The sequence below is a fragment of the Caretta caretta genome, chromosome 2 (genome assembly GCF_965140235.1).
Source record: "Caretta caretta isolate rCarCar2 chromosome 2, rCarCar1.hap1, whole genome shotgun sequence".
NCBI classification, from domain to species: domain Eukaryota; kingdom Metazoa; phylum Chordata; order Testudines; family Cheloniidae; genus Caretta; species Caretta caretta.
The window spans coordinates 168,705,136-168,719,338 of record NC_134207.1 but is presented as its reverse complement, the minus strand read 5'-3'; the positions used below and the strand labels follow the sequence as shown (position 1 = coordinate 168,719,338).

At 36.4% G+C, this 14,203-nt stretch overlaps 1 protein-coding gene across 5 annotated transcripts in view; it reads left to right on the top strand.

The window, feature by feature from the left end:
* The window catches only part of C2H7orf57 (chromosome 2 C7orf57 homolog), a 26,946-nt gene extending 12,743 nt beyond the window's left edge, over positions 1–14,203 (top strand). The window contains exons 6-10 of one of the 5 annotated variants that reach the window (XM_048839227.2): positions 504–548; positions 6,535–6,635; positions 8,198–8,334; positions 10,545–10,716; positions 12,910–14,203. In XM_048839227.2, coding sequence (XP_048695184.2) covers positions 504–548; positions 6,535–6,635; positions 8,198–8,334; positions 10,545–10,716; positions 12,910–12,979 — 525 coding nt within the window. In that variant the 3' untranslated portion in view covers positions 12,980–14,203. Of the gene's footprint in view, positions 1–503; positions 549–6,534; positions 6,636–8,197; positions 8,342–10,544; positions 10,717–12,909 lie in introns of all 5 variants that reach the window. The other 4 variants (XM_048839228.2, XM_075125578.1, XM_048839229.2 and 1 more) reach the window with 4 other exon arrangements.

The following is a 14,203-nucleotide window of genomic DNA, read 5'->3' as shown; positions in this document are numbered from 1 at the left end:
AAGCTTACAATCTAAATGGGCAATGAAGACAAAACAGATGTACAAAGAGATGAACCGACTTACCCAGGATTACACACTAGGTCAGCGACAGAGCTGAGGATAGAACCCAAACCTCCCACTTCTAGTGTAGTTCCCCAGCCACTAAATCATGCTGCCTTATTGTTCTGAATCTTTGAAATTTGACATTTAGGTATTGGTACTGACTTTTTTAAAAAATAACCATCCTGAAATGTAACTTTTCCTCCCGCTCCTTCCTTGCCATTATTTCACAATTGAGCATTGGCAGATTGAGAGGTATGCAAGGGTATTTCAGTGGGATTAGTTTTCCCTAAGGCAGTGATACAATGTTTCCAGGGCTGGTCTCTTTCCCCATTTTAGCTGTGATACCCTGCAGGTCAAATTTTGCAACAACTATCAGTAAAATTTATTGCAATTTACAAAAGGCAAGCATCTTAAATCATGTCTCTTGCATAAGTTACAATATTCGCTAATTCTCCTATCAGGAAAATGCTGCTCAAGTTGAGGTCCATGTGGGCAACACAAAAGAGGTGCGTATATCACTAAAATAGGGGTGTGTTTTGACAGAAAAGAAATTTGCCTCATGCAGTAATCATTTTACAGTACTGTCCAAAAGTATAAATTGCCTTTCCAAAAAGTATTGTTCCCAAAAGCAGACTTAATCTATGTTATAATACTGCACTTGACCGTCTCAACTTCTTTGCTAAAATTTTCTTTCTTCTAGGGCTAAAATTACTCTTGCTTTCTTTTCTTTTTTTTAAAACGTATCTCATCTGCTAACTTTGTTATGTACAGGACAGTTTACATTGTATTGTAAACAGCTTCTTGGGAATTATGTATTTTTAAATCACTTTTATACAAGATTTAGATGTAGCTATGTGGTTATAATTACAATTGTCTAACACTTTTTTAAAAACTAAGTTCAGTATCAAAGGTTAAAAAGATTTTTTTAAAAGGATAACCTGATCATTGTCACTCAGTCAATCTTCTTCCTTTTTTTGGACATGCTTTATAATAGTTATTTTGCACTGTTACAGTGCCTTATCTTCAAGGACCTCAAAGCATTTTATAAAAATTAATGATTTAAGCCTCACCACCTGTAAAGTAGGGCAGTCATTGTCATCAGTTTTACAGATAGGAAAGCTGGGATACAGAGAGTAAGTGACTTGCTCAAGTCCCTAAAGGAGTCTGTGACACAGCTGGTACTAAAACTCAAATCTCCTGTGTACCAGTTCTGTGCTTTGGCCCTTTCTATCTTTGTTCTTTTATTCCCAACTGATATGCAGTGGAATTCAGAATATGCTCCTAAGTGAACTATTGGACTTGCTCCGTTACCTTGGAAGACGAAACCGTTTTTCTGCCATGACTATATTTGAGCTCAGTAGTAAAATTATGTCAGAATCCTCCTATATATAGTTAGCAGGACACATCATACAATTTAAAAACTAGTTTTAAAAAGCTCTAAAGTGTAATCTGAGAACTCCTAGACTTCAATAGGGCTTTAAACACTAAATCACAGAGATGTGCAATATTACTACCGATTTTTATTTGAACTACTTTAACTACTCAGCTTTCTTTCCTCTCTCATTCTTGTTGCTAAAAATAGAAATCTTAAATTCATCTATTTTTATTTAACACATAGGAAAGGTCATTATTTACAATATGAGCATATGAGAAGCAACAGCAAAAAGGTTTAAGAATAAAATGTAGGTTTTATGTATAGATACCTTAAAATTTCTTTGCTTCCTCATATTTCTTTATCCTTTATTCCGAGGAAAATTAAGTGCTTCTGACACATTTTTATAAAATATAAGGCCAGTAGACTCACCTCCACAGTTTTAAAAAACTTCAGTGAAAGCAATTGTTTTTAAACAATCAGTCCCAGGTAATATATGAAACTAAGAACCTGAATGTGAAATTCACTCCTATGCAAAAGGCTAGCACAAGGCCTGTGGTCCACTTATTCAGACTGAAATGATGCATAAATTTTGTGCTGACATCCTACACAGAGAGGAATTTCACCCATTGGAATCAACTTCATTGCTAGGGAAAATGCAAAAATAAGCAGAGCATAAATAATGAAATGTGAGCATTTAAAAATATATTTTACTTAGTAATTGATGGTGCTTTTAAAAACATAGGTAAAGAAATGTATTTATTTACAGCATTTTTTAATTGTCAATTTCTCTTCAAAAAAGTTGGAACACTTTACACTGGAATGTGCATAAATGACCCACTGTTGCATAAAAAAAGACTTTAAAATATAGTAATAGTGAACCACAGTTACACAGCTTTTAATATTGTAGCTATATACAGTAATAAGATTCCATGATTTTCACAATTTGTCACTCTGAAACCTAAAATGGCTGTAGAGTTAGTGTGAAGTGATGAAAACAGCTATAAGCATGACAGAGAGCTTTTTTTGTTCAGAATATCACCAGATTCAGTCATCATTAGGTTTTGCAGAATGTTCCCATCCAATTTTTAAGTTCTCAGCCATTATGACTTTTATGAATTACATCCCTGCTACAGCAAGGCATTTATTTATGCCATGCCAAGAGTCCTAGATCACTGTGATATCAGAGATAACTCAACCAATCACCACCCTTACTATACAGCTAATTTTCATGCAACAGCTTCATTGGTTGTGAGAGAGACTGAACAGATGTTGAATTACTTTGGCCTAAATGCCAGAGTTCTTCAAAACCAAGCACGTAACAACACAACCAGCACATACAACAACTGCAAACACATTTCCCACTATCACAGATCAAAAGAAATTTCCCAGCACAGCACAATCCACACAGAAATCAACACAGCCACCCATACAACAGCAGAACCAGTACACACAATGACCCCCAAACTTAACTCTGAAACCTACGATGTCCGTTCAGTCAGTGTGAAGCAATGGAAAGAGCTGCAAGCATGGCAGAGAGCTTGTTTTGTTTAGAATATCACCACATTTGGTTGTCACTGGGTTTCTCAGTTTGTAAACCTCCATTTTTTTAAATTTCTCAGCCATTTCTGGCTTTTTTACAAAGATGACTTTACAAATTACACCCATGTGATAGCTTGAACTTTGCGCTATTAGTAATGTAAATAACTGTACTCCTTAGCAAAAAGTAAGTGACATTTGGCTTCATTGCCCCCGATAGCATTCTCTCTAGTCTGGCTTCTTTGAGTTGTTGCTGTGGTGGCTGTTGCCTGAGAAGCCCTGGAGACAGCTGTTTTCTCCAAGTGGGTTAGCTGCCTGAATGGCTTTCGGATTATTCATATATACTTAGCATAAAGGCAGTTGGAAAAACTTTTCATAGAGAAGAGAAGAATTATATTTTTGAACTTAAATCCAACATCTATCCCAATTTATTTAGATTTTCCTAAGATGAAGAATGAGCTGTTTTCTAGCTGAGAAACCGAGATCTGCGCTTCATTTGTAATTTAAGGAAATCTATGGTTACATACAATTTGTTTCATGTTTTCCCATGAAATGCATATAAAATGAGAATCAAAATTAACTATGAAAATATGAGAATCTGCCTTGATCACAGTCTGAGCACAAGACTACACAATAAGTATGGCAAAACAGCTTTTTAGTTTTCTCATGTCCATCATCAAGTAAGCTTCAGGAAGCACTTCAGTGAATTATGCTTTGGCCTTCAGCTGCAATGTGGCTGTTTGTTGAAATTCAAGACAAATAAAAAATGATTAATAAAAATCAAAAGCAGTAGGGTTTTGCCTACCTCTTTACTTTGTTTTCCCTGTCCTACTATTTGTAATTGTTTAGGCTTCTCTTTTTTCCATCTGATGTTCCTGTTATGTATTGTTTTTCCATCTGCTGTTCATAATATACATAACCATATCAAACTGTGTTCTGTGGTACTCTCTGTGTAGGGTCGGGAGGATTAGATTTTTATCAGCAAATTTCAATATATGTTGTTTTCACCATATACACACATACCAATGAAAAAATATTTCCATCAATACTAATCAAAATTTACAGATAGGCAAAGTAAGAAAAATACTGATTGATTTAAGGCTATTTATTTTGTATATTTTGAGCTGTGATGTTGACAGTTTGTGTTTTCACTGTTATAAAGCTTTAACTTTTTGAATCTCAATGTCTACTGTCATTAAATAATTATTGTCTGACCCCCTCATTATGTGACTGTGCATAATTTCCCACAACTGTCAAAATTTAAATTGATAAAAATTAAAATAATGCTTAAAACATAATTTTGTGCAATTGAACATTTAAATTGATAAAAATAAAAAAAACCACTCACAATGCTGGTAATGGAGATAGAGGAAGGCAACAATAAGACAGATTCATTGCACCTAAGCATATTACTTTGAAATATAAGGCACAAACAAATTACTTAGAAAAACTGAGCCTCAATTTTTCAGTACTTGATAGTGTAGGAGAATGACTGATTGATTCTAAACCACTAGAATTTACAACTCCCAGGTCTGGGTAAAAGACACCGCAACATAAAACTAGTATTCATGTAAACTTTTTTCATTTTAACAACAGTATCTCCCATCTCTTCATCTTTTCAAGCCCCAACTCTTCAAGGGTCATTTTGTCCACAATGAAATAACCCCATCATCTTACTTGTTACCAGATGCTGCAATCCATCAACTTCGGTGAAATCCTGGCCCCACTGAAGTCATTGAAAGTTTTTCCATTTACTGGGGGCCAGGATTTTACCCCTGGTCTTTCCAGTTCAGAATCAGTACAAAAGCTCCATCTTAGACTTAGGTGTCCTCCATAAAATAGAGGTGCAGGGGAAATGATCCAGTTCCTCAGACTCAACAAATATTCATCTCTCCTCTTCCTCCTCTCCTCACCACCTCTCATTGTACCTTGTCTTTCACTGGCCTCCTAATTAGTACATGCTCAATCATTTCACATTTTTATTGCACTCGTCTTCACTCATCTCATATCACATCTGCACAGGCTACCTGTAACCTTCATAATATACTTGTATTTAGAAGAATGAGCTGCATTTGTTTTGGAAGTGTTTCAATTATATTTTCATATGAATGTTACAATACAAAAATAAAATATATTGTAAGGGTTGCAACCACTAATATTATTTATTATTTTGTACTTTAACAGTTTATATGTAGTCTTCTTGTAATGATCAGATCCAACTTAATACAGTATGGCTCTATGCCCAGTAGTATACAGCTAATTTATATAGCAAAAAAAAATTCGCTTCTAATCATCCAGTCTTGAAGCTTTTGTAATAATATGATAGCAGTGATTATATCTATATCTTCTGGTGTTGGAATGTCACGGTAACTCTGACTTTCAACTAGCTACATAAGATATTTTAGTAGATAAAAATATGTTCAAATATAATTTTGATTCTAATAATCAAAAGAATACACAAAGATTTTAAAAATTCTTAGAGGTGACCTTTAAATACTGGGCTTGTGCCATTTTTAGCTTATTTATGATGTATAAAGGAAGCTTAAAAGAATGTTTTAAAACATTATTTCTATGTTTTTTAACCTTAGAACTATTGGAAAAGTCAGGTTTGGTCTTCTCTATTATTGTTGAAGAACCTCTGAGACATTTGGGGGATATTTATTTTGACTTCAACACCTTAATTGAAGGGGCAAGGGTATCGAAACTTTAACAAAGACTTCCTTTAACTTCACTTGCTAATTAACATTTTGGATAAAGATGTTAAAACATACAAACAGTTTTAAACAGTCCGATTAAGATTCCTCTCTCTCTTCAGTTACTCATTGTTTACTCTCTTGGCTCTTTTGATGTGACCATTTCACTAGGTCTCCAAGTATCAAAGAATATTCTATGTTAGACTGAACCTGAATTTGCAGTGTAAATAAACAAGCAGAATTTAAAAACCACCACCTTTCAGGTCTTCCGTGTACATAATTAAGAAAAGAGGGCAAAAGCTCAGTTTTGAGGCCACCTTCAGTGTATCTGTTGTTTGGCATTTTTCACCTCAGAATAATATAGTACAATGGATTTATTACTGTCTGGGAGACCTTGTTTCTTAACCAAATAGACTGTGGTTCTTAAACTAGGGATGAAACCTGACCCCACTGAAATCAAAGGGAGCATTGCTATTGACTTCAGTCGGACCAGGATTTTACTTCAAAAGTTGTTTCATTTCTTCCATGCAGTGGACTGAGCCGTGATGAGAACCTTTGACTGCTAAATTTTAATTTGGCAGCTTAGTTTTAGTTAGAAATGTACTACAACTCTTTTTGTCAGAGAGAAATGCTTATGGCTCAGATTTATTAGTGGTGTCACTTAAAAGCCTACTAATATAACTAGTGATAAATAAATAAGGTTACCTAATTTTTTTCAGTTTTATCATTTACTTCCCTAAACTTACTGCTAGAAATACTGTACCTTGAATTGTGCAGATACTGAAGATATTTAGAGCTACCAAAGTAATCCCTTTTTCTGATGTCCCTTGATCATGTATATTTCCTTAATCATAACCTAATTTAATAACAATGTTTTCTTTAACACAGGTAAAGCTTCCTGCTATAAACCCCAAATACCCAAACCGAATACAACCCTCTATTGCAAATAAGGAATTCCATGGGGGAAATAGGCTTTACTTTCCACCTATGTAAGTAGCACACACATTGTATTAACTAAGGCCCTGATTCTGAAAACATTTTAACTTTACTCACCTATATAAATGTTTGTAGGATCAGGGCTTATATTTGTAATGGGCCTGAGCTACCTTGACTCTCAGGCTAGCACATGTAGTATCTGAAATATTAAAATGGTTTTATAAATAACTTAAGTCATGTTGTTTAATTTTTAGAATATACCATTAAATGTAACTACAAAGTTGAAAAAGTAAGCACATATAAGTCAGTACATTCAAAACTTTTAGGTTCCTACAATGAAGTTTATTGTGTACATCCAGTACTTTTTTGTTGTTGTGTTTTTAAAACACAAGACTTTAAAATAGTGTTTGTTTTTGGTTCTCAGTGCAATGCAGTGAATGGACCATAATGTCCATTATCACTATTTGTATTAAAGTAGTGCACAAAGAATCCAGTTAAGATTGAGACTGATGTTTGGTCTGGGTTCTATGTAGACACATTAAGTTACCATCTTCGCTTGAAGAGTTTACCATCTAATTTAAGACGAGAAACAAGTGGTATAACAAATTATAGGAGGGAGAACCAGGGTAACTGATAGGAACATGCGATTACATCAAATAGTATGTGTATAATTAGATGGTTTCAAGTTGTTAAAAGAATACTTACTTTAATTATTATAAAACAAAGGAATAAATGTGTAGTCCCAATATGTTTTATAATCTATGCTTAATAATTTGAACAAAAACGTTATGTATATGTTTAACAGCAAAAATGGGAATAGAAAATGCCACATTTATGTAACTTTGGGTATTTCTACACAGCATTTTAGAGTGAGTTGCCTGTCTGGGTTGGTAGACATGGTAATGGGACTCAGGCTAGCCCTCTAAAAACAGTTCTCTAGACAGTGCTTTGACGTTGCCGCTCGGACTGAAGCCTATGCTCTGAAGCCCACCCCTCTCCGTGGGCTTCAGAGCTTGAACTGCAATTTAAAAGCGCTGTCTGCACAGCAATTTTTAGAGTGCTAGTATGAGCCCCACTAGCCCAAGTCTGTCCACCCAGGCTGGGAGGCTCACACCAAAATGTGTGTAGATATACCCTTAGAGTTAACATTGCTTAGGAATCTAGTTTTTGAACTTAATGACTTTATTTGCTTTACTTCTCTATTTCTGAGATGAATTACCCTTTTCATCTCACTTTACCATTCCGCTACAGGGCCAAATCTTGCAGCCCTCGATCACACAAATCTCTCATTAATTGAGTTTTGTTGAATGAGGACTAAAAATTTTTGTCTCTTAATGATGATAAAAAAAACAGTGGTTATTTATGATTGATTATGCAAACCTTATGACATTTTATAAGAAGCATGTTAAATTCATATTATGCTAATTAACCCCTGGGAAAAATAAATAATATAAATGACATTTCTGTTTTTGTTATTTACTTGCATATAAAAGAACTTGGTATAAGATACCATTCTCTTTTCTGTAAAATAAAACTGTTGCTGCCAATTCTTTCTTATGTTTTATTTCTGAACTCTTGTCTGATTATATATTTGTATTTATTTATTTTTGTATAGGCCTGGTCAGAAAAACAACGAACCAGTAAATTTCAGCAAACTGATTAGCAATGGTTACAGGGATGATTGGATTCAGCAGCGTAATGACTGGGAGAAAAAGATTCAGCAAACCTCAAAAAATAATGAGCAGCCTGAAGGTGAAGTGTATTGTGACTATTTTTTTCTTTAATTTAGCAGTTATCTAAAGTTAGTAACCAATATTAGCTCTATCCGCTCACACATCTTACTTTTGAATATGATTACACTGACTTTATTATTTTGCTCTAATTAATCCAATACAGGCTCAATTTAAAAAATACATGTGACTTTAATTGTAAGGGCAAAGTTGTCAGTGGCTTTGTATATCTTTTAAGTTGTGAAAGTATGCTTTGGCTTTGTCTTGTGGCTAAATTCTGCTTGCTTTATTTATCTAAGAGATTGAAGAGACAGGTCCAATCACGTGCTTAAAGTTAAGCAAATGTTTAAATACTCTTCTGGATCCTGGCTTGGGTACATAGAACTTGGCTCTTAGTTCTTTACTGAAATCTCCATCCCAAACACAGCAAAAGACACCGGTATGATAGGTAGATCAATCAGTGTCATTATGCAAAAACTAATTCCTGTCTGCTTTTGAGTCTGGAGGTTTAGAAGAAACACTGTTAGGGTGAAAAAATCCAACAACAATAAATAAAACACAGCTATGCAGTGCTCATGCTTTAGAATCTCACTTTGTCATGCACTGTTCCATAAAACTACAAATATATAGCGTTATTATTTGTGTATTTGAGTGTTTTAAAGTGAGCAACATTCATAAGCAACGATTGACTTCAAGAAATCTTCTATTAATAATTATATGGTAATCTGTAAGCTACATATTCACTGACACACAACCATTATTAATTGATACTAAATACAAAAATATAGTTTGGACCACCAGACTTTTACAGTTCATTTCCATTTCATGTAACCTTTTCCCCCTCTCTTCCCCCAAGTTGGCAAGACTCCCTACCACCCTACTAGCTGTTTACAACAATTCTCTAGTCCAGGAGTGGGCAAACCTTTTGGCCCGAGGGCCACATCGGGGTGCGAAACTGTATGGAGGGCTGGGTAGGGAAGGCTGTGCCTCCCTAAACAGCCTGGCCCCTGCCCCCTATCCGCCCCCTCCCACTTCCCGCCCACTGCCTGCCCCCCTCAAAATCCCCGACCCATCCAGTGCTTCACCACCCTCCTTGTGAAAAAGTTTTTCCTAATATCCAACCTAAACTTCCCCACTGCAACTTAAGACCATTACTCCTCGTTCTGTCATCTGCTACCACTGAGAACAGTCTAGTTTGATCCTCTTTGGAACCCCCTTTCAGGTAGTTGAAAGCAACTATCAAATCCCCCCTCATTCTTCTCTTCCGCAGACTAAACAATCCCAGTTCCCTCAGCCTCTCCTCCTAAGTCCTGTGTTCCAGTCCCTTAATCATTTTTGTTGCCCTCCGCTGGACGTTTTCCAATTTTTCCACATCCTTCTTGTAGTATGGGGCCCAAAACTGGACACAGTACTCCAGATGAGGCCTCACCAATGTCGAATAGAGGGGAACGATCATGTCCCTCAATCTGCTGGCAATGCCCCCACATATAGATCCCAAAATGCCATTGGCCTTCTTGGCAACAAGGGCACACTGTTGACTCATATCCAGCTTCTTGTCCATTGTAACCCCTAGGTCCTTTTCTGCAGAACTGCTGCCTAGCCATTCGGTCCCTAGTCTGTAGCGGTGCATGGGATTCTTCCGTCCTAAGTGCAGGACTCTGCCCTTGTCCTTGTTGAACCTCAGATTTCTTTTGGCCCAATCCTCTAATTTGTCTAGGGCCCTCTGTAGCCTATCCCTAGCCTCCAGCGTTATCTACCTCTCCTCCCAGTTTAGTGTCATCTGCCAACTTGCTGAGGGTGCAATCCACTCCATCCTCCAGATCATTAATGAAGATATTGAACAAAACCGGCTCTAGGACCAACCCTTGGGGTACTCTACTGGATACCGGCTGCCAACAAGACATGGAGCCATTGATCACTATCCGTTGAGCGCGACAATCTAGCCAGCTTTCTATCCACCTTATAGTCCATTCATCCAGCCCATACTTCTTTAACTTGCTGGCAAGAATACTGTGGGAGACTGTGTCAAAAGCTTTGTTAAAGTAAAGGAACAACACATCCACTGCTTTCCCCTTATCCACAGAGCCAGTAATTATAAATAGGTTTAGAGACAGGTAATTGATTTAGGTTGGTTTAAGAATTTTAAAACTTGCTTAATCAGTTTTTTTTAAATACACTTATTTTTATTATGGCATCTTTAGTAAAGTGTTCTTTCTGCATTATTTCTTGCAGAGTCTCTTCCTCCAAGTGAGTACCAGAAGAAAATAGAAAAGAAGCAGAAAGCTAAAAGATATAAATTGTCATTCAAAAGAAAAACTGTTGCAAAAATAAAGGATGAAACCAGATCTCAATCTGGACCTGAAATAGGTGCCCCACCTAAGAAGTCACTCTTCAAACTCAACATGTATGCCACCCCAGTCCCTATCCGCACAGAACCCATTGCTGTCTTTAGAGAATTAAAGACTTCATTAATCAACGAAACAACCTAAAAACTTTTCCCCTAACACAAACATTTAATATTTTTATTACTCTTGGTTTTGGATTTTACTTAACACAGAACACTTCTTCTTCCTGAATTTTTCAACTATTGGGGTCTCTGTATGTGGAAATTTAAGATACTGCATTATTAAATTTCCAACTTAATTTTTTCAGTAGAAGCAGGTTTGTGTGTGAGCCTAGGAAGGAGCATCTCAGGAAATGAAGGAAAGGCACATACATTGAGTCTCAGAGCATGCATGGTTTTAATTTTTAATGTTTGTTTTACTGTAGTGCATCTGAAACTGAGGCAGGTTAGGTAGGGTAGCTTAACCTGCCAAGCTCTGACTCAAGGTATGTGTGACTAGATGTTGTCTCAATGATGTAGGAATTTCAGGGTAATGGCTAGTTGTTTGATTCTCTCACTTTTCATTTTCTTTTTTATTTTTTTAATTAATTTATATAGTGTGACTTCAAATAGAATTTAAACATCAACCATGCTGATAGAACTGCATTGGGAGGACTGTTTGCGGTACCTTCTTCCACGCCCCTCCACCTCCCACACTCTTTCAAAGACTTAGTACTGCCAGTCAGTGGTGCTGAAGCAGTACATCTCTTCCCACTTCACAGCAAGGCTCAGGCTTGGCAACGTTATAATTTAGAACTTAGGATACTACCACTATAATTGCTGTGCACATTTACTGGGTTCCAGTTGGGTTAATGGCTACAGCACCATCCTTAAATTGTAACAGTCCCAAAGTACTAACTTCATAAACTGACAGGTCCGTGTAAACACCCACCACATTGACTGGTGTTATGTAAATTGCCAGAAAGTATCTAGATTTTGGAGTTCCATGGTGTGTGAGAGAGATGGCAAGTTGTCGGTGATGTAGTTAGCCAATTGGTATTATGTCAAATTGTTAAGGGTCTTGTTTTGAGTTATGTGCAGTGACAGTGAGAATGAAGTGTTTTTAATTTGCAACTTTAAATTGAGTAACAACTATGCAAAGAAATACCTAAAAGGGCACAGGTGTTGAAGTTTCCCTAGATTGTGATCCTGTAAATCTCCCACATGAAACATAACCCATTCCATATCATCTAAGATTAGTTAGAATGGGAGGACAAACTGTTTTATTGCATGGTATTAAGCTATTAAAGTTCATCTATTGCTGTTTTACTTCTCAATTTGGTATTCCACATAATAATCAGTTGGAAAATTATATGGGATACAAATGTTTGGACGATTATTTCTACTTTTGTATTTAGCACTTACTTTTTTCTATCTATCCTTACCTCCCCTACCTCAAACATTTTTTTCCCTGTCTTTTATTTTTTATCTTGTTCCCTTCCTCCTCTTGTTACAGTTAGCAACAGTAGTATTATGAGTGAGCTTTGTATATAGAAGTGGGGCTGGAGGGTTACAAATGTAGAGCTCTTCTGCAATTAAAGTGACTTTCACTGAGTAGGATTGTAAATTTACATTACAATCAAGTTATAAAATTTTGCCCCCTCCTTAGTGGGTATGGAGCTTCACAAATGGAGCACAGCTACTGTGATTCTGCTGAACAGTTGAATATCAGAATATGGGGGCCCCTCACAGGGAGCACACATTTACACAAAAAATGGAGTTCAGCTCTGCTTGGGCTCCCTTCGTGCTTTCACGGCCAGAGGTAGTTTAGGGGCATCGTACAGCTGAAGTGGCAGATCTACAGCTAGGCATCTCCACTGGCCATTGACTTCCGCAAATGCACTAGGGTCTGTCCACACAGAACTAGCAGAATTAGGGTCTTAGTTAGTTTCTCTCTGTAGCTGGCTTCATGTGTGGAGAGCATTGCTATATCTGATGCTGTTTTGCCACTGTTCCACCACACAGGATGCATACAAGTGAGCAATGGATAAGGAAGCATTACAGGGCATTGATTCTTGGTCAGAGAGCAGCAATGCATTGCAAACTTCACATGTAGCATTGTCTTTCCTCCCGGTCACTTACAGATATAGAAGTATTAGACTTTGTAGGTATTTTTTGCAAGTGAAAGGTTAGCGTTTGGCCACATTGTTTTATTGTCAGAAGTTGTTTTATTATCAGAAGTTGTCATCTAGTCTCTCATTTTTTGTATTGCAGGTTCAGAGACATCCCAGCCCGAATTGACTCCAACAGACAACAAGTAAAAGCTGCCGCTTCAGAGATGTAATAAATATATTAATATTTCAAAAAGAGCATCAAGAACAGTAAAGCATGATATGGCTTATGAAACAGGCTCCTATATTTATAGGTTGATATTTGTTAATTACATGTATCTAACCATTGTAGTTAAATTCATCCCTGGTGCAACTTCATTTACTTCAGTAGCTTTACACCAGAGATGAAATTGGTTCAGTGCTTCACTCCAGCAAGTTCTACAGTATAGGCAATAGCTTCTGCAGTATACTTCTAGGTCTGGTTTTAATGTCATGTCAGCATACAAATTGAAGCCTATATTATCACTGGTTCCACCAGACTAGTACTACATCATTACCATCAATTTGCCTTTCACTAAGGTTTTGTCTACACACAAATACCGTACCAGTATAGTTAAAGTAGTACAATCCCCTGTACTGTGGACACAGTTATGCCGTTAAGGAAGGGAAAGTATACTGATGTAAACATGTCTACACTAAAGATTGTACTGGTATAACTACTTAGATAAAATCTCACACTCCCAACTGAAAAGTTATACTGGTACAAAAACTCTTAGACCAGGTTTACGGCTTTCTTACAGTACTGCGGCGCTGCACTTGCTACATAAGAATTGGTTGATCAGTGGCATTGCTGCAGGAACAGGACCAACTCAGCAGATCCTGTAGCATCATGTGTCATAGTTTTGCATGTTTTGCATCACTGGAAGTGGTTCAATAGCGCAAACAATGAGACTGATCTGAGCAATGCATGCTGTCTGCACTTAAAGCCTTTAAAGTCTTAATAATTTTGTACGTCTTGTAATTTTGACTGGGTAAAGAAAATTCTATTTAATGCTAGAATTCTGTGTTGTTGGTTCATATTAAGCAAAAAAAGGTTATATTTTTGAAATAGCAATGCATATTAATGGTAAAGATGTTACTCTGAAAGCTGGGACGTATTAACAATCTTCAGTACTGCATTTTCACATTTACTTTTGTCTGTTTGAATTAGTGTTTGTCCCTTGAATCCCATAAACCATACAAACATTGAATCTGTTTGAGTAGATTCCACTAGAGAATGGACATAATTTTAGATTTGGTTTATTAAGAAATTTCTTTTTATACTGTGGGGAAAAAAAAAACAAAAATTGTTACAATTGAAATGTTAATTTGGTTATTTCCTTTTCAGAATATACTCACCATTCATTGTACATCTGTTAATCCAAAATTAAAAGTTTTAAGTCATATTACCAAAAAAG